This window comes from Alligator sinensis, unplaced genomic scaffold (assembly GCF_000455745.1).
Source record: "Alligator sinensis unplaced genomic scaffold, ASM45574v1 scaffold941_1, whole genome shotgun sequence".
Lineage (NCBI taxonomy): Eukaryota > Metazoa > Chordata > Crocodylia > Alligatoridae > Alligator > Alligator sinensis.
The window spans coordinates 715,627-743,555 of NW_005842163.1; the positions used below are offsets into that span (position 1 = coordinate 715,627).

The 27,929-nt window shown below is 44.3% G+C and overlaps 1 protein-coding gene and 1 long non-coding RNA gene across 2 annotated transcripts in view; one reads left to right on the forward strand and one right to left on the reverse strand.

Annotated features, from left to right (window-relative positions):
* Positions 1 to 6,154, forward strand: part of LOC112550609 — a 16,209-nt gene extending 10,055 nt beyond the window's left edge. Inside the window, exons 2-3 of the long non-coding RNA XR_003094542.1 lie at positions 2,592 to 2,681; positions 4,465 to 6,154. This is a non-coding gene — a long non-coding RNA (uncharacterized LOC112550609). The remainder of the gene's footprint in view (positions 1 to 2,591; positions 2,682 to 4,464) is intronic.
* The window catches only part of PLPP3 (phospholipid phosphatase 3), a 69,747-nt gene that overhangs the window by 19,987 nt on the left and 21,831 nt on the right, over positions 1 to 27,929 (reverse strand). The window contains exons 2-4 of the mRNA XM_006025730.3: positions 12,043 to 12,200; positions 3,677 to 3,960; positions 2,733 to 2,790 (exon numbers count right to left, since the gene is read on the reverse strand). Of these exons, the coding sequence (XP_006025792.1) occupies positions 2,733 to 2,790; positions 3,677 to 3,960; positions 12,043 to 12,200 (500 nt within the window). The remainder of the gene's footprint in view (positions 1 to 2,732; positions 2,791 to 3,676; positions 3,961 to 12,042; positions 12,201 to 27,929) is intronic.

The following is a 27,929-nucleotide window of genomic DNA, read 5'->3' on the forward strand; positions in this document are numbered from 1 at the left end:
GGGGGTAGAGGGAGCCAATGGCTAGGGCTCCGGAGGGGTCAATGGAGCCAATGGCTAGGGCTCCAGAAGGGCCAATCATGCCAATGGCTAGGGCTATCCAGTTGTTTGTGACACTCACAGAATCACACCGAAGTAAGGCTGGAAGAGACCTTGAGAGATCATCTAGTCCAACCCAGATAACGCTTTGCCAAACCAGCCTATACAAATCCATTCTCTAACCTCACAGCAAGCCACTCAGTCATGAGTAGTGGCCAAAAACCATGCAGCTAGAAGAAAAAATATATGGCAGACACTGGTGCCTATTCATGAAAAATAGCAGGAAATCTATCACTTTCTCCAGTGTCCCGTGGGAGTGTTACATGCAAGATGCTGTTTCCAGACCTGCCTCTCCAAGACCTGTCAGCCTATACCATGGGCCCAAGTTTCCATTGAACTGCAGCATGCCACCTTATTTCTAGCTTGCTGTGTAACTACTGGCTTTGCAGAAAAAAAATGTGGCAAGCAGCAGTGACTGGTACCTCGTGAGTCGGGGGTGGGCGGCACAATTTGTGGGCGGGCCTGGGGGTGGGCCAAAAGCCACATATGTGCTCCTATACTTCTGTGCCATGGCTTAGTGCCCGCCCCCCCCCCAACATACACCTAGCCCATGCAGCAAAAAAACTGCCTTGCGTCCTGAGCAGTACCAAGTTGGGGGCCAATCTCGGGGGGGGAGGGCATGTGTTTCCCCTACCAGTCATCTACGCTGGCAAGGTTTGCCAGAAGGAATGCAATCTGCACAGTACGTTCTGCAAAAGAGCCCAAAGCCTTTAGTCAACTGCCACTGAAGTTAGTGAAGCAAAGGTCCCGAGAAGTGCTGAGCCCTCTCTTCTCCCACTGATCTTGATATCATCTAGCTCATCCCAGGAATCTGTCCACAGGATGGTTTTCTCTTGAGTAAGCATTTCAGAATTTGTCCCCATGTGTTTTAGTCAAGGGAAAGCAGCAGAACAGGTTTTGACCTATTTAAGGGTGCCTGTTACTCGTGTTCACAGTTTCCTGAAACGAAGCATGCAAGCCACTCCGAAGGCAGAGATGACTTAAGTGACTGACTGCAGACCCTTCGGGTTTTTTTTTTTTAAACCCACTGTAAGCAATGGCTTCCAAGCGCAATTTGGAAAGTTTTGCAAATCAACCATTAAGGGCTTAGATTTCTGTGAAACATCACAGCATTGGTTTTGGCACTGGGAAACCTCCCCTCCTGCCCATCGCACCGCCCCCCGCCACTACATAAGAGCCTTTAACTTTGTTCCCTTAATTAAAGCTGCCACACTTCAGGGTATATAAATATAGATCACTGTTTGGGGGGGAGGAGGAGGTCTACTAGGGTTGGGGGGGAATTACCTTTTCATGGAAGTAGTGATTTTGGTTGGCGCATAAAACAAAACATTCATTTAGAAACACATGGTACGGGACTGTTGATATAATCCTGTATTTCTCTCTCACACACACACACACACACACGCACACACTCTCTCTCTCTCTCATCTATTAATGCATTAAATATAATCTTTTTTGAGAGGCGGGGAAATGCCCCCTTTCTTTTACTTCACATATCCCTGCTATTCAGACTGCACTATTTTAACGCTGCTGAGAGGAAATGGCGTAAATGTTTTCGGAATAAATTCGAAATGTTTTGAGCAAAGAAAAAAGGAAAAAAAAAAAAAAGAGGAAATAATTTAATGCAGCCCCCCAAACAGTCTGAAAGGCACAGTAATTAAATTACAGAAACTGCTTCCAGCCCAGGGGGGAATGCAAAAAAATTCCAGGGATTAAAAACCAGGAGGGAGCAGCAGTAATTTATCTTTTCAGAGGGCAAGTTAAAGGAGTGGGGTGGAAGTACTAGTCACAGATTTTAAAAAGTTTGTGTTTAATGTTTTTGTAACTGCAGGGCCAGTTTTCTGGCTTCCAATCTAACGTTACAGGAGATATGGGGACCACAAATCTTTGAAAGTATCCAAAACCATTTTCCTAATTATTTTTTACACAAATCACTAACCAAATCCCCCTTCCAAAAAAGCTTACTGTAGTTCCACCCATAACTGACCTGTGCTAGGTCCTTTCATGAGCTGTATCAAGCATGCCTCCAGCAGCTAAAGGCAGGAAGCACCTTGGCACACTGCTCTATTCAACGGCTGAACACAGGAAGGGTAGAGCCATTTTTCATGGACAAAGAAAAACAAGACCAGCCCGCAGTTTTGGATCAGACTGAGCGTGCAGGCTAGTTCACCTGCTCTGCTTACAGATTTGGGCCCAAATGTGATACACAAAGCTGACTTTTGCTTACTGAAGCAGCCATTTATACCTATTCATCAAGTGCAGAGATCAGGCTTCCTAATGCGACCTTTGTCTCCTGCCCATAAGCTATGTAGGTGCATTGTTCACTGACAAATGCCCATGGACTTTGGTGGTAGTTTGGGGTGAGACAGGAAGCAATGCCCCAGCAATGTGCATGGCCAAAGTCTGTGAAGCCAGAAAGAAAGTTCAGGAGTAACCAAACCAGTGTTAAAAAGTGAGAGTAATTTGGATTCTTTCCTCCTTCCTTTGACTAACAGGTTTTATGTATTCAGCCCCTGAAATCCTCTGCAGCAATAAGAGTCATATATACAGAGAGAGAGAGAGCAGGCAGATCGCTGCAAGTACAGGTGAGTTTTCCCCCCATGTGCAGTTCGAACAGAAAACTGAGAGATACTTACCACCAAATAAAGCATGGTATAGAGTGAGAAGGAGGCATGGCCAGAGAAAAAGGATTTCCTGTAAGGCAAAGAATGTGGATGAGTAATCCAGCCATTGAAATATTAGCTTGCACTTGTATACTACTGATGAAGGGGCAGGATGGTGACCTGCCTCTTCCGACCCCGTGGAAAGGAACCGATGCCAGGAACACCCTCATTTTCCTGCACAGACTACCCAGGCTATGGCTGACGGAGATGCATTTGTGGGGTTGCAGCTTCCCTCCCATTCAGTCGGGGCATATATTTTTAGCTGCATCGTAACCCTGCCCAAATAACCACTTAATAGAATAAGTGAGTAGCTGGGCAGATTGTGTGAACTGCAATCCCTTTCCAAGCCCTTTCCCGAGGCAACTCAATTATGAACTATGTTATATGCAACTTAGACTGATAATATACCATCTGGTCCCACATGCCCAGGAGTCTTTAAAGAAACAAAGGTAAACACTTATCCACTCGCATTAAGTGCAAGTTGTGTAATAGGTGCCAGCAAAAATCTAACTAAAATATCCAGTGAGCTCACTGAAGACTTTGAAAAAGACATCTTATCCCTATTTACTTTCCAGGGCCATGAAATGTTCTCCACACACAAAGAAGTACTAATTAGCCTGGTGCACAAAGCAAACCACTTACAATTTAATTTGGCCTTTATGGTAAATTCCCACATTGAGCAACAGGTCATGAAATAGCAGAGTAGGAGCAAAAAGAAGGAAGAAGTATCATTCAGCAGAGTTCTGCTGAATAGGGAGCTGCCTGTCCAGGGCCAGTCAAGTTATGGTCTTCCCAAACACGGGGGTTTTCGAATGACCCATTGCTGGCAGCGAATCCACGAGAAATACATTGAGGAACACCATTTTGGCAGACAGACATTTCCCCCCTGCTTTATTTGGCAAGAGAACAGCCCTCACCTGGCTTCCTGGACTTTGCTGTCGCTTCCTCTGCAGGTGTAGTTTTGAATGTAGTAACCTTTATTGCAGTCAGTTTCTGAATAATCTGGATCGCAAACTTCCAGGAAATGAGGTCGCAACCGTCCGACGGACACTTTGGCAATGTCTGTGAAGGACTGGCTGATGGCACAGCCAAAGGCAAAACATCCCACTTGTTTGTACAGAGCTGCCACATACGGGTTCGTGATGAAGGATCTTGACTTCTCCTTCAAGTAGCGGATCCGGTAAAACTCTCCTGTTATGATCTGAGGGAGAAAACAAACAAAAAAAAATTTTTTTTTAAAGGTTTAGAGGGCCATAAAAGTAATTTCCATGAACAGGCCTTGTGATGCAATTGTGCAACCGCACAAGACGATCAGATGGTAGGACAGATGAGCATTTCTCAAGAAAGAAACTGGAAGATCCTGAACTCATTTTTTCAGAGCTCCATTAATTACTGTAGGCTCAAAGCCAAATGCATATTAACACTTCAAGTGAGAAAATTTGGTTTCATACGCAAGGCGGGCATGTTACTGAACGATACATATTTATCCATAAATCCCTCCTTCAAAGCAGGCTCAAGTAATATAAATATTGACAGGAGTCCAAGAATAATTTGCCCATCTGAAAGCTATTAGACGCCATGATATCTCAGAGATGTGATTCTATCTCAGACTGCGTAAAAAGATGCGTTAGTGCATTTGTTTACAGCCAAGAGCGTTGCAAAATGACGTGTTATTATAACCTCTTTCTTTTTTCTCCTCCGTTAGCCTGCAGGTAAACAGGGACATGGCCAGAGATACAAAGAAACTGGTCTAACCTCTTTCCTAGACTTTACCTACCCTATGTAAATGTGTGAGGTGAAGCAGTCATAACAGATCTGAAAACATTTGGCACCACTATGCCAGTGATTGGACAACGTAGTAGTATAAGCACTACGGCTGCGACCCAAACAAATAGCAAGTAATTCCAGATGGAGAACGTTGCCTGAGAAGGGGCCAAGTCCGCAAGCTGAGCCGGAGCGAGACCTATGAACAGCACTGCTCTTACTAATACCAAACCACGGTGGAGTGAAAAATATCCAAGCGCCCCGTTCACCTTGCGTGTGCGTGTGTATGCATCCGTAATGACATGCCTTGCTCCTATGTGGTTGCAGTGGAAAGGAAGCTGCTATGCATAACAGCAAGGGAAATAACCCAGCAGTGTAGCAGTACAGCTCTTTTAAGACATTTCCAGCCGCTTGGTTTCCTTTACACATGAATGATATGCAGCTCGGTCAAGCCAGCTCCCCTGCACTCCACTGGAGACTTCGTATGATGTCCACAGGATCACAGATGGTAGAGACCCCCGGGACACCGTTCTGACCTTCTGTAACCTACTACAGATTTTTCCCAACATTTATAGTATTTTGCTTTACTGATTTTGGTTCTCTTAAGCAATAGGATTCCCAACATATTAAGGGACGCCCCTACACAAGATGTAGCATCGGGGGGCGCACACTGTGACATCGCCGCTATTGCACAGTAGCAATGAGCTCCTGAGCGGTCGGGTCGGAAACAACCTGTGCAGCGCCGGGACTGCGCAGCACCGGCATTTACTGCGCAGCCATTTAGCGCTTGCTTTAGATAAAGCACATGCTAGATGACTGCACAGTAACAACTGTGCAGTGGGGCGCACATGTAGGTAGACATGGCCAAGTAGGAGGCTGTTGTACAGCCTGATCGTCCTCTAATCTTTTACCTAAATTTCCCATTTCTCTCTATCCCTTCCACAATTCAAGGCCAATAATTCCTGGAATGCTGTTACTGAACTGGAGTGGCTCATAAAAGAAAATGTGAAGCACTTCAGATTTTTTTAAATATATTTTCATATCTTGAAAAAAAAAAAATGTAAAAGGCCAGATTCTCAACGTTTTCAGAATCTCGCCTAAAATTTGCAGTGACCGGACCCAATTTAAATCAAACTATGCTTCTTATAAACACGTGCTATTTCTGGAAATGTCAGCGGTCCTTGTAGTTATTAAGCAGCAAATTACGTATTTCTTGTGCCACTTGAAGGGGGAGTGTTGCAGATTTGACAATGTTGCCATAAATCACAGTTATGAACCAGAGGGCCTGGCTTCTTGTAATCCTAACTCCTAAAAGGCAGTTTAATGAAAATCAGGCTGTGAAATGAAGTCCAAATGTCTCACCTCTCCAAAAGAGGCAAAGGCTTAAATTGTTCTCCGTCACGTTACGCACCTAGTTTTTGAGCCCCAGATTTACAACTTTAGGATTTTATTCATTACTTTAAATGTTTTTATACCTGAGTAATAAAGTGAGGTGTTTCTTTCCCTCCCTTCCTCCCCCTTCCTTTCTAGTCAGCAGCATTGTGATATGTAAATTTAACTGTCAGGAAGAATGCCTTCATGTTAATCCCTTTCTGAAACAGCCAGCAATATTTTTCACAGCGTGGCAGCCTGCCAAATGCACGGAGGAGAGCACTCTCCCCTTCTTACCTTTTTAAAAAGCTTGGCACAACATTTGGAAACTAATAAACTGGAAAAGTATTGCAATCAGACTAAGAGGGGATGAAATTGTATCATTGTTTGAACTCTCTGGTACTGCGGCTTGCAAAAACAACGGTTGACCTAAAGCAGTTGAAATGATAGCTAAGCGGGCTTAATCAAAAGGAAGGTAAATAATAAGCATAACGAGAGCTTATAGCACCGTGTTTCTTAGACAAATACATCAGGGCCATTGAACTGCTATCAAGAGTTTAAAAGGCACAGGCCCACTATGCACACAAAATGAACGTGAAGTTCCCTATGGCCTTGACCGATGGATGTCTAGGGGCTTTCGGCTAACCTGTTCCAGCATCACTTGTAATCCCTGGAGAATGGCTGTCTACAAGGTGGTTCGTCTACATTTTGGACTGTCTTCAAATGCAGGCTGAGAGCCAGGAAGGGCGCTTGCAGGAGGCCTGAAGAAATGCCCGAGCAACGAGCAGAACACAATTCATTTGTATCTCCCAAGGACATAGATGATTTCTCATTGCCTTTTGGAGTCAGCTCCTCTCTCTACTTCAAAATCTCTCCGTGTTTGCTCATTTGTCTGAAAACGAGTGGTTGGAGGATTCCCTGCAGGCTTTGTGGGCGCTCAGGAATCTGGTTTTCCCCCAAACAGGCAAAGAAACAGCCTGTGGGCTGTGCCACTGTCAAAGTGAAGGTGTGCACACTGCAACCGCATTGCAGAAGGACGTGTGGCCCCAGCGGCTGGCTGCCACTTTCTCTGAGTGCCGGGCATGTATCACTATGCAGGGGAAAGCTGCCAGGCTCACAACTAGTAGCCACTGGCGAGAGAAAGCAAATTGAATTAAGGATGACATATGACACCAGCGGATGTCCCCTTACTCTCAGAGTTCACAAATGGATCCCCTTAAACCTTAGGCTCCTGCCCTGAGAAAGACATGTGACTGGTTTAAACGGGGACCAACAAAGTCCAGGGATTAATATTTTCTCTCACTGTTGGTGGTCTTGGTAATTGCACAGATGTAGCAGATTGTAAATTGGAGACTTCGGTCCCCCACTAACACACTGCTGGGCAGTCATGACCCCTCCTCACTTAGTTAAAATCATGGCTGAACCTTAATGAGAAGCTAAAATAGGGCAAACTTGTTTTTTGGCGGTGCTGTCCCTGATAAAGAGGGACTTAGGAAACTAATTCAGCACAGATGTGCGCAAACTGAAACTTCATCCTGGAAAAACAAGTCTTAAAGATATTGAGCTGCTCTTCGGACTGGTGTCTCCACCAAGCAATTTGCATGCGGGGTACAGCGAGTTTCTCAGTGTGAATTTTTGGAAGCAGGCAAGAAAGTAAGGCAGTAGTCGCAAACAAATATATAACTTCAAGGAACACTTACGCACGCTTTCTGAGCTGCGCTGTGCAAGTTTTGTATGCCGTTATCATCCATTATCCAGTTACCCTGGTAATTACTCTTTTGGGATCCTTCTATTCAGTTCTGTCTCTAACACACTGTTTTCCATGTCTAACCTAATGGGGGTATTTCACATTTAAATATAAAGCATCTGGTTATCTCCATGTATATTTTTTATAATATAGCTGAGCTAGGAAAATCAGTCTGGTTGGGTTGTTTCCAAAAGCTGTCAAGATCTGTCAAGGACATGGGATTGGGCCTGAACAACACAGTGATCGATCGGGGGACTCGGGAAACGGAATAAAGTGCCCTTCACCTTTAGCTCAGTGGTTCATAGGTGAGCTTAGCTGGAAATAACTGATAGTTGTTACCATTCAAGGACAGTTTGAGTGGCCTAGGAGAAAAATGCTTGTGGTCACTCGATCTCAGGAGGTATAATGCGTCCTTGTTGAGAGGGCTACCACAAAGCTTGCCCACCACTCAAGGCACGGTTTTGATGGCCCTATACTGCATAGTCGTTGTGATATCCTCTGCACGGGATGAATTTTATTCCTGGTGAACAACTGCCCCAGCCTTGTGAGCAGCAAGGACAGAAAGGTCGAGACCTGAACAGGAATGAATGAGTTTCTCACTTATCCTGGGAGTCCCTCAATAAGTGGCTGGAGGCTCACAGGTTGGTATGTGGGGAGATGCTTGCATTATTGCTGTGTTTGCCATGGCTACTATGGGGATAAAGGGAAATCCTGAGTTTCCAAGAGGTTCAAAGAAAGCATTTTCTCCAAAAGGAAAAGCACTCAGTGGAGGTCTGGGAGCAGAAACCCTAGGGGCAAACTAGTATCTCAGAGGCTGTATCAGGGATAACTTCAAGGTCAGAATTTGGCACCCAGTCAGTAAATATGTAGGCACTGAAAACAAATGCGGATCCCCCTATGTCCTGCAAGAGCCAAAGGTCTTAGCCTTTGAAGTTTATTTAACAAGAACTCTGGGCATCTTCAGACCACTCAAAACATAACCTGGACCTTTCGCTCTGGACTAAAGACAGTACCAGTGTCACCCTTTGAAGCAAAAAGGTCAGGGGGCGGGAGCGGGGAGGTGGGTTTGCTTACTCTTCCAAATTCCTCCTTCTCAGACCCCCTCGACTCTAGTCATGGCTTTGAAAGGCAAACATTTCAACCAAAAGGAGAGAAATCAGTGCTTTGTGGATTTGGAAGGAATTCATATTATGCTACAGTAATTCTGGTATCTGGGTTACATCTGAAAAGGAGGTCGGAATGACTTGAATTTTCCATATATTCTGCCATAGCGAGGAATCTGTTTCTTCCATCACTTGTTAGCCATTTATACCGCTCAACAGCAAACAGCTGCGCGTTTCTATTTTCCTTACCAAGTTACTTTTGTTGTGGGTGCTGGGAAACCTATACAGAAAACATCTATTTCTGTCCGGGCTACTTCTGGGGGGTTTTTTTTCCCCCCTAACTGACCTGCCATTTCATGTTAGAAAACTTATGGATTAAATAGTCAGTTGATTATATTTCCAGTTTTGGTTCCAGCTCCCGTCTTTGCCACTGGCTTACTGCTGATCAGAAGCAGATTCTGTGTGGAGCCGACATGATGGTATGTCAGGCAGTAATGTGAAAATGAGAGGGTTTCTCATTTTATTTTATGGCTTTTCCAAACTCGGGGGTAATTCACCTGCAGGATAAAATTCCTTCATGTTTACTAATTTTTCACTTTTTTTTCCCCTGAGCAAACAGACAGCAAGTTGTTGCTGAGGGCTTTTTTGCATGTGGCCGAATGAATCCACTGGATAGGCAAATAATGGTTGAAATCTGGCTTCGTGTACTCTCTAGCTGCAGGAAACCTGATAGTGTTCTAGGAAATGAAGAGAAGAAAGCCAAAGGATGAGTTGGAAAGGGAATCAGCCACCTGTCTGGCAGACCAAACAAAACAGATATCCTTGACCCATGTCCCTGTGAGTACCCCTTGGCATGAGAGGGAATGCCACTGAGAGGGCCTGAGCTATAATTTACAAAGCAGATGACAGCACAGCACTGCTGAAAGGCTCAGATGGACTTTCAAAGGTTTCTTCCAAAAGAAAAATCTTACAGGGCAAACTTCTTCCTGTGAGGGTCGGCACAAGAGACTAAGCTGGGATGCTCTGCCAGGTCCTTCCCTTACGGCTTGCAAAGTCCTGGGGAGGATTCACCAGATTCATTAACGTGACAATGGCAGAGGGGCGGTGACTGCCAGGGTCCCAATTTCCCTATGAAAAGGACCTCGGAGTACAAGGAACGGCCAATTTATGTGAACAACTGCTTGCACAACCAGGGCGGGTGTGAGGCGATGGTGTGAACCTATAGGCATCATTTCATCCTAAGAGCAACAGCCGCTTTATTGCTTCTAAGACAAAGGAGAAGCAAGGGAGCCTAACTTCATTTCTGTCCTTTTAACTTCCCCACCTGCTTTAGCTGGCAGAACCAGGAGAACAACAATACCCTCAGGGAAACACCTGAGGACTGCCTGCAGCAGGTGTAAGGGAAACTTTGTGACTTTTCATAAATGCTGGGGGATTTCCAATCCAGATAAAAATGCCTAAATCAAATGAAGGGCCAGATTTTCCATTCTGTGCTCTGTGCCAGACCAAGGGGAGGTTGTGGGAAGAAGGCAGTTCAAAGCAAACTCTGACCCCACCCCTAGTCCTGAGGGAGCTTGAGCCTGGCACCCAGGTAAATCAAAGCAGCCTCAGCACTGCTTTAATTAATGCCGGCAGCAATGAATCCTTGGGACTCCTTGTTGCAGCTGGGGGTGCAAAGACTTCTGCCCGTGCCCACATCCCTCTGCGGTGAGAGTGGGAAAGATAAAGAGGGTGGCATAAACCTAGGTCCATGTCAACTTGTGCCCCACATCCAAGTTATCCCCATTGGTATCATGATAATAGTGCCAAAGGGCAAGAGAAGGGGTCAGGGATCTGCCACATTCAGAGGAGTTCTTTTATTTCAGTGAAAAGTGGAACTTCACTTCCCGGTGGCGGTAGAGAAGCCAGTTGAAATTCAGTAATACTTCATCGGGGTGATGCTGTCGGACCCCCCTGGGATCTGCTTGGGCCACTGTGTTTTCCTTAAACAAAGTATGGATGCAAGACGGCGCCACGCAGCTGACTCTGCCAGGGCTGTGCTTGGCCCATCAGCTAAACCAAAACGTGCTCACACAAAGCGTAATCCCTCAGCACAACAGTGGGAAATTTGATATGAAAAAAGAAATCAAAAGGGATTGAAAAGATGAGACAAGATCACAGCCATAGAAATAGCTGTTTCTTCTGGTTAAAAATCTGGATAAACCTTTCCCCCCCCACCCCTGTAGGTTTAAATTGCCCTTTAATATATGTACAGTTTACTATGTGTTAAAACCTAATGCTACCTTTGAAACTTTTCCATGCAGTGGTTGCCTGCAAAAGCACAGCCTGCTTTTTCTAAAAAAAAAACAACTGCGTGAAATATGGAATAGGTAAATACCACAGGAATTACTCGAATTTGGATGAGACATGCCAACTCTGTATTGACACTGAATCATTTGCTTCTATAGTGCATACTTACTGGAAGGTGAGCTAGATCTTAAGCTGGGGAGTTTCTAAGTCTTGCCCAAGCAGTTTTTTTACTCGTTTATAAGCTTCAGAAGTCATCTTAAGTCTTTCCACTGTCAGTTTTCGTTTGCACGTTTGCCGAGTCTCGCTCGCGATGAACGGCACAGGACATTTACACCTCATGGCGAGTGCAATACACATCCCTACAACTAAGCTCCCCCACATTGCCAATCCGGCGTGGAGAAGACGGCCTGCACCGGGACCACAGCCCGGGTCTCTACAGTTCCAGTCCATTTCCTGTTCAAGTCAACAAGAGCATCCCCACTGACTTCAATAAGAGCTGCACCAGACGTCACGGCTGCTCGAGTCTTTGCTTCGATGGTCCATATGCATGACTGTGCTTATTTGCAGAATGTTTTTGCGAGCCCGAGACATTTTGTACAAATTCAGCTAATCAGCTACTAATTACCCCGCTGATTATTAACTACCGATGAATTTCACAAAAATCAATCAATCAATCAATCCACCAGTGTGTCTTCAATAACAATGGATTTTACATCTGAACAGCTGACCTCGAGGTGAAAGGCTCCCTCTCCTATTACCAATCCCTTAAGCCATCCTTTCATGTTATTGGGGGCGCAGGATTTTTCACTTGTTCAAAGCAAAGTCCTAATTCTGCATCCTCACCAAGGACTTCCGAAGGAGAGATTTTCTGGCGCAGCTCTTTTGTGTGGGCTGCCTGAGCTATTTGCAGCCAAGTGCTAACAGTGTTCAATTAAGGATTAAGTCGGCGTGTAGGACAAGACGAGGATGCTACAGCATCAAAACAGTTGCATGGATTCATTTTACTTACAGCAAGGATGGCAATGAGAATGCCTGCAGCGCAGAGCACAGCGTCGTTAATTGTCTCGCCTGTTTTCAAGGGGTATTTGATGCTCTCGTCGTTACAGTAGAACCCCCGCTTATACGGTGGAATCGTGCTGGTTTCAATGATCAGGAAGGGCAAGCCAGCTAATCGGGGGAGAAGAAAATAAAAGAGAAAAGAAAAAAACCCAGCATCAGTAACGTGGAGAAATATGAATGAGCTGAGCAAAAAGAACCCGAGGAAAACAACGCAGCACAGCACTGATGTTACTTTTCTGATCCGTTTCCAGTGTTAGGAATTATTTTTACTAAGTTTCTCCCGGGATAACCTATGGATATTAGATGCACATGCTGCCTAGTCCCAGTTAAGTCTTGCACATTGCAAATATTAACTTACAGGAATGAATGCCAACAGCATCCCCCACACCCTGCCAGAAGCAATGGAAAGGAATGTGATGCTATTCTCTACAGAGGGCTTGATGCTATAAATACAACACCAAAATGTCTTTCTCTCGTGACATGCTGCAGGAGGAGTTACTGTATAAGCAAGCAGGGAAATATCAGGATTTGGTAAGCTCAATCTATACTACCTTTGATACTATATTAAAAAAAAAACAACCCCAAGCTGTTTTAACATGGTCTGTATTTATTTGTATCTAAGCAGGTTTCCAATACAAGCTTGCTGGCTGGTAGGAGAAGGTACATATATAGACATCCACAGAGCTATCTTTTCTTATTCTGAACGCTAACTGGACCAGCCACAATGGCCGGTGAAACCATATCCGTTTCAATCCAGCTCTTAACAAGTGTGGACCACGTGAAATCTGTTTTTGAGCACTGTTTGTAACCTAGGGGATAAAAGACATCCATTTCTACATCTTCACTCTGGGTGCATAGTACAGGCAACCCCCACTTAACGCTGTTTCCCTTAGCCCTATTTCACTATAAGGCTCATTTGTAATTGATACCTGGCTCCACTTAGCGCTCAGTGAGTTTCGTTATAACGCTCGCGGTCGCCATGTCGTCAAAAACTTTCAGTTTTGCTTAACGCTCGGGTTTTCAGGAACCAATTAAGAGCGCTAAGTGGGGGTTGCCTGTACATCCCATCACAACCAAAGAGAAACTGGTTGTGACACAAGCCAACAAAAGAAAGGTCACTGCAGCTGTTCCACATGTATAAGGCAACTGTTGCCACAATATTATAATACTATTTCAGAAAAATGTAGCAGTGTCTCCAAGTTAAGAGTAGGGGACTGGATAGCCAAGTCCACTACATGATCGTGGGCAAGGCGGTTAAGGCTCTATGTGCCTCAGTTTCCCCATGTGTTTTGCCACTGACTTAAATAATGGCACATCTGATGCAAGAGGCTCCTCAGACTCTCTAATTCTTACAACTGGTCTGGACAGATGAACAATGACATTGTGTTCAGCGCTGGGGCAGGATTTACTGGGCACGCATGCAGGTGAGCAAATTCATCATACCTGTTCCAGCGCACCTCTCCTGCACTAAGTGAAACCAAACTACAGTGAATTACCCCTGAATGAAAGTGGTAGTGAAATACTGCTGTTTAGCTGTATTCAATGGATAGATGAAACGGTAACAGCAGACTCATGCCCCACCTGCTTTCCAACATCTGATATGCCTATGCCCAAACACATTCACAATCTACATTTACAGGGAAAACGTTTCCCATCTGTGAACTGCAGCCCAGTTGAGACAAAACCAAAACAGTCTTAATAGTGTACAGCCACACTACACAACGGGCTAGTAGAAACCCCTCAACTACTTCTGCCTGAAACTACAGGGGGAACTCATTTAGTTAAGAAAATGTAATTACCCCAGGCGGCATTTGGTCACAACACCATGAATAACACCTATACTGTTGCAACAAGGGTCACAGGATATTTATTGACCACTAAAAGGGTTAAGAGTCTGTGGTTTGTGTTTACACTCTTGCCACTTTTAAATGATCGGATTTGTTTCTTTGAAATTAAGAAACGTCGCTCATTGGTTTTGACTTGATTTGCCCAGAGCAAATTTTTACAGTTGTCATAAACAACTATGCTGTTAATTAGCAAGGACTTTGCCCAGACGGACAAAATTAAAGTGTTGTTCTAAAAATGTTTTCCATTTGCGTGTAAATAACGTATTTATTTTTTGTAAACCATTTTGAAGTCCCTTCATCTCGTTTTAACAGATTTGCCTAATCTATAGTTATGACTTTTTTTCTGATAGCCTCAAAGAGAAGCAATCTGTCATGTGAAACATTTAACTCTGTTCTGTACACACACATACAGAAATAAGGCTGAACTGTCTTCTCAGTCGCAAGGCTATAACGGAGACCATAAATTAACATACTGCTTCAGAATATCAAGCACAATTTTCTCTAAAAATACTGGAAATTGGTGAGAGTAAACACACAGATTCAGGCTCTGTAAAATGGACAATCTGTTTTGCTCCAGCTCATCTTCATTCCACTACCTAAACGTTTTGAAACCCAGCCAACTTGGCCCTGAAACATCTCTCTTAAGCCAGCAATATGATATTAATAGGCTACTTGAAAAATCCTTAGTTTCCCAATGAAAAATTGCAACAGCAAAGCTAATGCTGCTTGGTGCGATCCAGTTTCATACCCACTTGAAGCACCCGTAACAACAGTTGAACACTTGGGGAGTAGACATACCATAGTTACGTGGCTTATTGTTATTTTTCCAGTTCCTCTTTTTAATAGCTTTCACATGACAGGTCTGTAAAACACATGTTCCCACAGACAATAAAATAGATCTGAAAGCTAAAACTGACTTTAAAAAAAAGAAAAAGGACAATGGTGTTCCTGTGCATTATGTGAACCCTGGAATAATAAAGATTTGTTTTTCCTTCATTCATTGAACAGCATGGGGTAGTATTTCCGCGTTTCAATTATATGTATGATTGCCACAGCTATAATAAGAGCATGACTGGCCTATACTGTGTATGTTTTCTTAAAATGCACATAGGCATAGTTTAGAAAAGCTAATGGTTTTGTTTTCTCTCCTACAAACTTGTGGTTTAGCGGGATATTGCCAATCGAGTCTTGACATTTTTCCAGTCGAACAGTAACCTCAGATCCCCCCCCACTCTTTTTTTTTGAGATTAGAAACATAAACATATCCTCAATAGTTGAACGGATACTGCTTAGAAGACATAACATACCCTGGGGTTAGAGGCTGCTCTTTCAACTGTAATTATCCAAGTGACAGAAGACACCCTTCTTGTACTGAAGAGAGTGGCTGCCAGATACCAGGCTAAAGATAGCTCTTCTTCCAAGAGGTTATCTCTCAGTCACTTAGACAATCTGTGCTCAGTGTCATCACCGACGCTTTCTGGAACCGACTCACTTTCTGATGACGGTTAAGTACTGAGGTTACAACCCAGGGCAGCTTGTACTGGTGCCAGCAGCCACCCAAGAATGGGTTTTGCAGAAGAAATGAAAATCTAGAAGAACGCAGAAAATGAAGAGAAGGGAAAGGCCCTTTTAGGATCCCTTAGGAAGACATTATAGGGTATCATCTTATTTTGGCAGAAAGTTGAACCCCAGATCCCTTCCGTCTCCCTGCCAAGCCCAGAACCACTGCCAAGTCCTGCCCACTCAGTCCCAGCTCTGCTCATGCCCAAACCCAGCAACCAACATGGCTTAGAGAGGTCCTGAGCACAGGCTCCATTTCTCCATCCCGGTGCCGATATAAAGAGAGCGAAAGGCAAGCCCAAATCTTGAACTTGGGAGGTTTGCATAGATGCTTTCACCTGCACAACAATGAATCTGAGAACTGAATCTGAGATCTGGCCATCCTCCTAAGACAAGCACATTATCAAATCACTCACCACCCCTGCTTCACATTCCTGTATGATAAGTCCAGCAGTCCTAAGAGTAACAAAAGCAAAGGGCGCAGCTAGTAGAAAACAGTTATGAGAAAAGAATACACATTAAAGCAGCAGCGGGCAATTATTTTGGGCAGAGTTTTGGCAAGCCATTGAGGGCTGCATGACAGGCAGCCAGGGACAGATACGTATTGATTTCCTAAATTTTTTAGGGCCCCCCACAGGCAGGATAGAATGGCCTGGCGGGCCGCATCCAGCCCGCGGGCCACATTTTGCCCACCCCTGCATTAAAGTGACTGGTTATTCTATGCAGCAGGCAGAACAACCCAGAAAGCAGAAAATTATAGCCAGGGAGTGGGTCACTCTACCCAAAAGCCATCTCTGGCAAGTGCTTTCATCCATTAATTGAGTTTACTATGCTTTCAGTTCCACTGGACATCCTGAGGTCCATGCATCTTTCCTCTATTACTCCTGCAGCAGAAAGAGATCATGGTCTCACTGATGCTAACAGCTTCTTCCCGGATGCCTAGTTCATGGTCTGCAGACCATATTTAAAGGCCTCGAGGCAACATGACTTCACCAGTGGATGAGCACTTTGTTCCTCAGTTGGTCCGTGCAATGCCCTTATATGACAGGGAATGCCGCTATCCCACACAGAACGTCAAATCTGAACCACAGAGAGTTTGTACAACAGATTTCTGGATGAGCTGGGAAATTCAGCTAGTTCTCAAGATTCTTAGTTCAAAACGTTAACTGCAAGATCATCCTAACCTGTGAAGGGTGTTTTTATCCCCAGATGTACAAAAAGGGTTGCTAAAGTGACAAGGCACTGCTGAATTCTCAGTGCTATACCCTTGATTTAGATACGCAGTGAAACGGGGCAGTCCAGCGGGTGGCTCACAAGGGGTTGTTGCAGCCTGCAGGGCTTGTCAGTGAAGCTGTTGGAGCTGCTACGTAGGTGGGCCTCCAGAAACCAGGGAGTGAAAGCCACTCCTCACCCCTGCAGACCTTTGCCCAATGCTGAATTTGGGGTCTTCGGTCACCACTGGGAACTCAAATCAGCAGCGGATAAGCCCTGTGATCTGGAGCTGGCCTGCAGAGCCAAATGGACAGCCCTGTGATCTTTTGCTCCAGACCACAAGCAGAAAAGAAACCTCTTTGAAGCCAGAATCTGCACTTCTGAAATCAGTAGGAGTTTCTCTATTGATTTCATCTATAGTTGGATGAGACTTTGGGAGAAGGGCAGTGTGAAGCAGGTGTGGATATTAATGAATCCTGTTAGGTACTAAAGGACTGGGGGGCGGCTGAAGACTGAAAAATGATGTTGCTTTTGTTGGGAGGAAGTCAAAGTGACTTCCTAACCCCTAGCTGTCGGTGTCCCATGTTAAGATATTTCAGTAAAGGATTTTAATGTATTCATCTTTACATTGAATAAAGCCCATCAGAGAGGCCAGCCAGATTTCACAATCTTTCTTTCCTTGTTTTAATACCTTTTAATCAACAATCAATTGCTTTTCCATGACTCCCGACACTGCTACACAACCTATATGACACAGCAGGGGACAAAAATAGGCTCTCGCTGACCAGCTTCAAATGTGAAGAAAAGGCTGAAGAAAGGCCTCTGTGTTGGGTTCACTGCTTTGAAACTCTTTGAAAAGCTAAGACTTGTGCAGATTTAAAAAAAAAGAAAGAAAGAAAGAAAAAAAACAAGATAAGCTTTCATTGGCCACCCATTGATGGAGTCATAGGGGAGGTGTCACTGTGGTGACCCAGCATGGAGTGCTGATCTTCCCAGCCAAAGCTTCACCTTTGCACTAAATTAAACACAGCCTCTTTTTTGAAGTGCTTTTTTTTCTCCAAATCCTTAGAAGAATCCTTACTCTTGTTGCTCTCGCTAGACACCACAGGTCAGCAAAAAATTATATTTCCCATTATGGACACCTCAGCAAAATGTACATAATTGCTCCTGAGCTTTTGCTGCAGATATTCTTCACTAAAGTTGCTTTATAATATATGTAGTCCTGACCCCAGGCAGGTTTTTAAGGTTTCGCTGCCTTAGGGATCTTGCCTAATTGGTGAAAGAGATCATTAAATAATTTCGTTAGGGCTGAGTGGAGTATCAGATTCCTTAGCCAAGCCTCACAAGATTTCTTTGTTTTTTAAGGCTGGATAAAATCTAGGTGAGATTAAGGGGGAGATGGGAGGAAGGTTCTTACTGAGGCTTTACCTAACCCTTCTGGAAGAACTGCCACGGGAGGAAAGCAGTAGCAACGACTGCTGGTAATGTGAAATGTCTTTACAAGAATTCAGTATAAAGGTCCCTCCTTCAAGTTAAGCCTCATCCATGATTCCTGCCATACCAGTACTCACAAGGGGACTATTACTCTTTTAAATACAACAAAAACCAGGCCGTTTTGATCAACAGCAACAACAAAATCTGATCCAATACCTGATCCAAGACCTAGTGAACTTTATAGGAGGGATCCTTTTCACGACAGTGGGTATTAAAATGGGCTACAAAGCTGGAATTCTTACAGGTGCCCAACTACACTGAATTTCAATGAAATCTGGGGGACCTACTTCCCTGAGTTTCCTATGGAATCCCTTACCTAATTACCAATAGTAATTTACTACTTTATTTACTAATAGTTAAAAACAAAAACTAGCTTTGGTTCCCTTTTTAATTGCTGCTCAATCTGTTATTCTTTCAGCTGCCAGCAGTCCAATAGACCTGTCTTTGTCCTTGTGGACAAGTCCAATGGAAATGAATAGAGATGACTTATTTTTAAAACCTACTTCGGAACACTTCAAATCCTATAGAAAGTGTTCACTAAATTTAAGCCAGATTTAAGCCCTGAGACATATTACGTCGCTTCGAATTGAAATGTACGGGCGTTGGTAGTTTGTTTTCTATGAAATAGATTCTCCTATACGACTCAAACTAACCTTTGCTCCTGTCTGCGTCTGTCTGTCTGGTATCCTTCCTGCCTATCAAAAGGGTGACATTTCATTTCACCTTTTTTTAATAAAATGAACGTGAGCCAATAGGTAGTGACATAATAATTTAAGTTCAACTTAACAGCATAGACAGGCTATTCACTCAAGAGAATGCCATCTGCTATAGAGCCCTGGAGGTTCCCTGATGGGAAAGAAGAGGGGACATTTTGATCCAGATGTGACACTTGCTGCCTTTTTATTTAAGAGCAAGGGTCCTGAGCAATGTTTGTCTCTCACTGTTTTCCTGCAGGATATTGCCAGTGGGTTGACATACCGCCTGGAAGGAAAGAGCATTCAGAAGCTAGATATATGAGCAGAGCCGTCTCTAGGGTGGGGTGAATCGGGGCGACGGCCCTGGGCCCCGCGCTTTCCCTGCTCGGGTCGCCTCTGCATACAAGTCTAATATTTGTGACTCCGGTCTCACCACACAACGTGTTACCAACAATCCATGTGTACGTGGGTCTTTCTGAAGTAACAGTGTCTCCAACATGTTGTAGGGAACACCACCGAAGGATTGGAGCTCAAGGTAAATGATGTCTCTATTTATTGGTCAGGTGCATTTATTCAGAAAGTGATAACAAGTGGCCTTTCGATATAACATGGTTAAATCCTGAAAAGCAGTTATGAGTGCAGCCATTCCTGGCTGGTAACTCAAAAAAGACACTGGTTGGAAGACATTTAAACCAAATGGCAAATCATCGTCGTTCACTGGAATCTGAAACACTACAATGCAAACTGTTTCAAAGCTTCAACAGACAATGCTACACTCTCCTATGGGCCATTCACTTTCCTGTTCTCAATTAAATCAACAGGAGCTTTGCCATTAACTAAGGCAGTCTTTAAAATCACTTGTTGCCCATTTACTGAGGTCTACTACACAGCCAAAGATGATCCAGGAAGGAATTTCAAGCAGTGAAGTAAGCTATTCCTCCTAGGGGTATCTCAATTTCTAGTATTAAGACAGCCTTGCGTTAAAACTGTTTTAATTTTTAACAGCCTAAAATGCATTAATATGAGCAAAAGGTTCTTTTTTTTTTGCTAAAATATATTCCTATATAAATATCTATCTATATCTCTATCAATCTGTCTCATGACAACATTCTCATTCTTGTTACAATAACAGCGTCGTGCACACTGCTTCTGCATGTCCATCAATATCTTTACCCATCATAATCACACAAAGGACTGACTCAGGGCTCCCCTTCCTTCCCACAACACCCTCCCAATCCCCCACTGGTTTCCCCAGTCCTTGCATCATCATCGTAATCAGCATTGTTAGTGTCATGGTCTCCACCGTCATCACTGCCATCGCCCTCTCTGGTGGTGGTCCTGCCCCTGAATAGTCTGCCAGTCCTTATTCTTTCGCATGGTCTCCACCATCTCCTCCCTGTCGTCTTCAACTGTCTTTCTGTAATAACCCTGCATCTAACTCAGTCCCATTTTGATGCCGTCCTTGAATGAGGGGTTCGTTGGTCTGTTTATGAACAGGTTCCTAGTTCTTCACATAGCACTCCTGAAGACAACCTGGTCAAAGGGGGTTATTGGAGTTCCTTGCTGCTTGGTCAAGTGACCGAACAGCACTGCCTCTCTGGTCAGGTTCTTGACCCCTGTCATCGTCCGGAGGAGTACAATTACTTTCCTGCACACTGTGAAGGAACAGTAACATGGGAGGTGGTCGATTGTTTCAGTCTTCCACCGGCAGGTTTGCCTAGGGCAGTGTTTTTCCAGGCCTGCACGAGAAGTTCCCAGTGTGCTACCTGCCAGTCCAAAACCCTGCTCCTTCTGCAGGTCTTTGTGGAAGATTCACTCCCGTACAGCCTGGCTGCTGTCGCGGGACAGTAACTCCACGGGTGACAAAATATCTATTGCCTTTACCACCTCCTGCATCTTACGGTGGTTCGGCAGGGGTGCTGGGGCCTCGGTATGCAGATGGCATTTATCCCAGAAGCATTTCAGTTGCTGGGGCCTCGTTGTGCAGATGGCATTTATCCCAGAAGCATTTCAGAACCTTTTAGGATCATGGCATCTCCATAGTCCACAGGCTTGAGTAGGGTGGTGTGTGTGTAAACTCACCAGTGTTGCAGCAGGTGCCCTGCAAAGTATCTTACAAAGCAGACTGTTTTGGATTCTTCTCCGGTCGCCAATTTGCAGGTCTGGCTTGTGTAATTGGTTCAGAAGAACAGCAGGACGTCTGGCATTCCTCAGCCCCCAGTCCACTTATTCTTGTCCAGTGTGGTCCTTGCAACCTTCTCCCATCTGGAGCCCCAGAAGGAGACTCACCTGGCTTCCTGAACTCTATGGGTGACTTGCTTTGGTGGGGAGGAGACCAGCGCAGTGTATAGACCCAGTGGTAGCAACCCTGCCCTTGTGAGCGCCCGCACCCCGACCCACGCTGCCTAGATAAATACAAAACTCTGGGTTCCCAGGACAAAACAAGCTAAAGCCACGCTGAAAGGCAAGCATATTTTCTAGAGGGTGAGTATAACAGACATTACAAATGATAAAGTGGATGGGAACCAAGACAGCATTTTAGAGGATCGAAAGCAAGCACTAAACTGTAACATGCAGTAAAACCCTCAAGTATCTTACCAAGTGCTTCTATAAATCTAAATATTTGGAAGGTAAAAGCCGACATGACACAACTGACCTCACTAGGATGGGGAATACTTGTGTTTTTTCAAATGGTTTTGCAAAGTGTCCAACAGGCATGGAAAATATACTGCATAAAAGATACACCGAGGAGACCCTTCTGTTTTCAATTATAACAGCGGCAAGCGCAGTTCACTATGTCGGTCAGTGGAATTTTGGAAGGAGCTTTGCTTCATCATGACTTCTTCGTGTTTGTGTATAAATTGCTCTACTATGACTTTCCTTTCTAATGGAAGGGACCGAAACCACAATAAGAGCCCTGGACTGGAATCCCCCGATGAAGTTCATGATGTGGCGAGCCGGGAGGGGCGAAGAAATTCCACAAAAGAAAAGGGCTTCTGAAAGGCCTGGGTTGAATCTTTGAAGGAAGTTTCGGAGCTTTTCTTTATAGACAACCTCCTCTGTTCTTCCCTCGATACACATTACTTCTACGGACACGAATGGGAATCATGCCCCACCTCTGCAACTAGAAAAAATTGCTACTGTAATTGTGGGTCTGGTCCTGCTATCAAAAGCCACTAGAGGTATAGGAATGGAATGAATGGTGGCAAAATTAATCTCAGTCCATCAGCCCTTACTGATGGACTAATTTTAATAGGTCTCCTGATGGAAGGACTAATGAATCTGACCCTTCATAGATACAAAAAAACCCTATCCAGGAGCCTCTTTTAGCTCAGCATATCTCTGTCGAGTAGCACAAGCTACAAGCTCTGGCTCCTTGTCCCATTAGACTCATTAGGACCTCCCCACCAAAGATTTAAAAGAGAAGGAGTGGAAATTAAATCAAAATCAACCAGTCTAAATGCTGAAGTTCAGAAAGTTAAATTTACAACAACAACACGGCCAATGCTTACGCTCTGGAAAGAGCCGGCTCACCTTGACAACTCCAGCCCTTTTTCAAAATACATTTTTTGTTTCATCTGTTTTTTCTCCAAAGTGTCCTTTCCCACCTTGAGCTTCCTAGCCAAGCATTTCATCGGTAATTAAGCATGTTTTTAGAGCAACTGCCCCTTTCCAGCACACTCCGCAGAAGACAAACCCCATGTCTGTAGTACTAGATCTTACAGCAAACAGCTTCCTGACCCAGTTCTGTCAATGTACCTATTGTAAATGCAGAAACCATCAGATCTGAAGCAGTAGCCACCTGCACAAATAATGGAGGGATATAACTCTGTAACTGAATACAAGTACTGAAAGCTAAAAAAGTTTGTAGCCCAAAAAATCCCTTTTGACCTTGTACTTAAAAGTTCACTAATCCCTTTTAATTCGTAATGTATTTCCTCTTTATACATTTGTCTTATGTGATATGCTTTTCTTAAAGAAAAAAGAAGATATACTACTTTTTGGAAGCTCCCCAGAAGAAACCGGTATTACCTGACCCCCATGATTAACAGGAAATAAAACTTCTCCGCCTTCCCACATAATCAAGGCTTAATATGTTTTCCACCGACCAGTCCAAGAAACAACAAGTAGTACCAGTGATGGAAAAACCACAGGCATAGACGGAGCTGATATAAAGCCCACTGAAGTCAGTAAGTGTTTGACCTCTATGGACTTTGGATGACAGTCTAACAGGCTGTGTCCACATGGAGATGTACTGTTTAACGAAAGCCGAATTGTTAAAACGGCACAATCTGTTGAATGCAGCCGCACTGCCACGCAGCTGGTTATATTTGTATAGATTACTGCCATGCAGGATGAGGGGTAAACTATACTGTTATAAGGCACCTTTATATCAGTATAACTGGGATTGTACTGGTATGGCTAGAATACTTAAAGAAGACACCCTTAACTAAAATAGCTTTATGCTGAATATAGACCAGTCCCAAGTAAACAGATATATGAAAAACCCATATTTGCATTAGTGCGAGGGTCTTACGGAAGTCAGTGATCATTTTATTGATTGCAGACCAAATGGACTTTGCTCACGGAGATTATGGAGACCGTTCGCAACTTCCTGACCCCACCAGACTTTGCCCAGTCCGCTCTCATACCAACCCCAGTGCACTTCTGTCTTGGGAGGCCTGCCTGTATACCTGCAAGTAAACCAGGTCTCCACAGAAACCACAGTGCTTTCAGGGCATGGACTACTGTGAAATGGGCAATAGGGAAGTATTAGAAAATCACATGCCCTCGCCACGCTATCTGAACCAGGAATGAGCTCTAACCCTCTGCTAATGGGAATACTGAAGTGCTAACTCTTCTGGATTGCCATGTGGCACGCAGGTTCAATCTGCAAAACACAGTGACATCGTAGTGAATAGATATGATGTGCATATTTTCATTTACTCCCATGTGAACTGGCTGGAACATCTATACCATAACAGAAAGCCAGTGTGGAGAACTAGAAAAATCCCTCACATGCCATTGCTAGTGGTGGATACATCCCTACCTGACTTACCTGTCCCTCTGCAAATTGTCTGCATCCTTACGAAATTTATTGATGAATGATTTATATTACCAAAAGTCTATGGTTCAAGATTTTCCAAAGCGACTACTGATCTTGGATGGCTTCATTTTGGGGTACCCAAACTGAAAGCGCCTTAAATGAGCTTGGTTTTTCAAAAAACATCCACTTCCTAAATGCTTGTAATTCCAGGCCTTTTGCAGGTATCTCAAGTGATCGCCTAAAATATACTAACCACTTCTGACACTGCAGCCATGGCTTCAAAATATGCACAGGGCAACATTAGACCTTTGGCAGACCCTAAGGGGAATGGTGGTAAATTATGTAAGCCTCTGAGAAGAGCCCCAGAGGCATGTGGATGAGCCTTGTTCTAGATGTATGCCAAGGGCTGCCCCCACCTGACCTAGGTGGAAATACGCACCTGGTTATTCAGAATGGAGAGTCAAAGGCAGCCATATGTGATGCTGCACATTGCTATTCCCTTGTGTGCCACTGGGTACAGAAATTGGTGTGCTTTACCCATGCTAGCAGGATGGACCTCTAGGTAGGACGAACCTTTGACGCTACCTCCATTTACATTTTGGCACCATTTTCCTATCATTATCAAGCTAACCCTATTACAATGCAGCTGAGATCTACACTGCAGTGGCAAATACCTACTTGCTAATAAAGTTCACACTACAGGGGGTTGATACTTTTCCCAGTTGCATTTGCCATCCAGAGAGGTAACGTGCCATTTCATACACACCTCCTGCCAACATCTGAATCAGGCCCTAGATTGCATTGAATCCTAATGGAGTAGGCAACAGCTAGGCTGCGATTCACTTGTACTCGAGGGACACAATGTGGATAGTGTTCTTTTAAAAATGAAAATGGATAACTCCCAACTTCCCTTTTCAGACCTCTTGTAACAATGCAGTGCCCTGCTGTCAAGCAATGTGTGAATAAATTGGGGAAAAAAGGTTAAAGAAGCCCAAGGGAATGGCAGTCCCTTTTTCTTTACTGCGGTAAATTTTGACAAAGACTTCACTGTTCCCTCCACTTTTTCTGAAGGGCTTAGTGCCAAGTAACATTATTCCCCTTCACCATGGTACTGCCATGAAATCAGCCTGGTATGTTTGCCTGAAACTCGTAGGTTTTCATAGAAATTGTTTTTTTCTCAACAACTCCCTTTGTCAAATTAGACATGAAAAGAGGAGGAGAAGCGCTCAGGCTGAAATCTAATCACGGGGACAAAGCACTGAGTAAATGCCACAGCAACTACGAGAAAGCACAAAAGACATCTGAATTCAGCTCTGCACAATACAGCTCCCAGAGTTCATTAAAATGTATACTCCCTTCTCAGACAGTAACAATCTGAAACCCCTTTACCGCCTACCTTAATAACACTGATGCGCAGAACGCACTGTAACTTAAAACAATGTCTATTTTAAGCCGTCGCACAAAAGCGTGTTTGCCATACCAGGGATCAGTTTGTTTGAATTACTTTGAAATAAAAGAACATAGTGGCTTGTCTTGCAGGACATCACAGAAACGAGAGTTTCTAGCTCCCGCTAAAGGGACAAGAACTTTGATGATTCTTAAGCCGTGTCCTCCGCTTCCAGTCTGAGCTGCCTTATTTAGTGATGAGCATATAGATGTTCTAGTTCTCCTTTGGGACTTAAAGAGACTTGATTATTCAACAAACTCGCCCTTTTAAAATCCTGTCAAAAGGAACAATTTGATGCTTTTCAATGCTTACCATACAAAATGCTGAAAGACCTGCAGACTTCAAAAGCTTCCCAAACTGAGCCTGGACTTGGCAGGAGTTCATTAGCTGCCTATGTCTTTCTGTGTGTGGTTTGTAATGACATGCAGACCTGATGCCAGATCCTAATCTATTAAGGGCAGCTAATTAACATGCTGCTGGAAGATTCACAGGTAGCTAAATGTCAAGACTTATGCAAGGGACATACCAAACATCACAGGTTTGTTTTATTTTTTTGTAAAGGTAGTGAACCATTGGTGGCATGGCAAAAAGATGCTCCTGGGATACATAGAGAAGAACCGTGATTGAGCGTCCCTGTGCTTTCTGCTCATGGGCCACAAATCAATGGGCCTGATCCTGAACTATTTGCCCAGGCAACACATCTGTGGTTTTGCTAGAGTCAGTGGGAGTCCTGCCTGAATGAGAGCTGAAGAATCAGGTCCTAACTCTGTTACAAGCTCAGTCATCTCACTGTGGCTATTTCACAAGTATGGCCATGCCATTATTTTGAATGGGGGTTTTATTTCTCAAGACAAACGTCTCCTTGGGAACTAGATTGACTCAATGAAATGCGTTTTCTTTATGACTTGATTAGAATTTTAATGCAGATCTTTGGAAACAAATGACTCCAGTATATAACAATACGCTCTTTCGTTCCCCCCTCCAAAGCCAAAAAATCATCCAGAAATCCGAGTGAAGTCCTCACCAGCTATTTCTCAGCACAGCGTCCTTTTCACTCACTATTACACAGTTCAAACTAATCTTTTCTCCCCATCCAAGCCCACCAAACTGCATTCCCTAGTATTAAACAGCCTCCTCCCCTATCGGGATGCCCTATTACAAGCAAACAAAGCATTCTCCACCTAACATTCAGTGAAGCGTTTTGCATATAGACAGCTGTTCTGCAACTAAGAGGGTATTAACTGATGATTATGAACCAATTATGACTTTCCAGCACTGCAAGGCATTATGATTCAGTGTAATTTAAGTAAGCAAAATGCATATTGATTTGAATGTGATGGTTTTGATGGCTGGAGTTAAGCAATCTATTACTCGTGAAACTATGTGTATTTGCTTCTATACTCATGCAGTGGGCAACAAACTTAAGTGGGTTCAGCGAGTGAATCTATTTTACAGGTATAGGCTTCTTTTGATGAAATCATCCTCTTCCTTTGTGGGACTCCAGACCCGTCAGATCTGGGCATTATGGCATTAACTATTAGGGGTGCATGAAGCGGGCCCTGTTCGATTCGGATTCAGTTCAAATCGGGGACAGTGATTTGATTCGTTGATTTGGATCACTGTCCCTCATTCAATTCGGTCGAATCTGAATCTGATGATTCGATGCTGATTCGGAGAATCAGTGATTCAGCCACAGACATAGCTTTAAATGTTTTTTCTACATATCTTGAGGTACCAACAAAGCTTGTGAATGCTGTGATGCTGCAGCGGATGGAGCGTCCCACAGGAGTGTGTGGGGGGGGGGGGGGGTCCCATGAGCTCAGTGGCAAACCAGGAAATGGAAATACTTCCAGTCCACTTCTGGGTCCGCCGGGGAGTGCACTGGGCCCCCTCACCCCTCCGGCTCAGCTATTGGCCACAAGGGACCCCGGATGCCCCCCAGACCCAAGAGGCACCAGCTGCCAAGCCGTGGAGGGGGAAGCAGGGGGGGCGCAGAGGAAGCCCCCTGTGCGCTCCCTGGCAGACCCAGAAGTGGACTGGAAGTGCTTCTGGTCCACTTCTGGGTCTGCTGCTGAGTGCGCTGGGGATCCCCCCATGCTCCTGTGGGACACTCCATCCACCCCACCATCGCAGTGATCACGAACCACCTGATACCTTGAAGTATGTAGAAAAAACATTTTAAGGTGTGTCTATGTCCGAATTGCTGAATCTCTCTAAATCAATTTGGAAGATTCTGATTCGATTCGGAGAGATTCAAGGGTCTCCTGATTCAATTCAGATTCGGGGATTTGGCCACCGAATCAGGCCGAATCTCCGCCGAATCGAATCAGGAACCGAAGCTTCACACAGCCCTAATAACTATCCTTGAGAACACAAACTGTGAACTAGTTGCAATTATTTGGAAATATGCTATGATGTAAGAATTTGTCATTCTCTCAACTGCAGCTATCTGAAGAGGCTATGGTAATCAAGATTTCCAAGCATCCCTGTTTATCGCAGGGATTTTGATTTTCCATTGCTTAAGATTCAAACTTT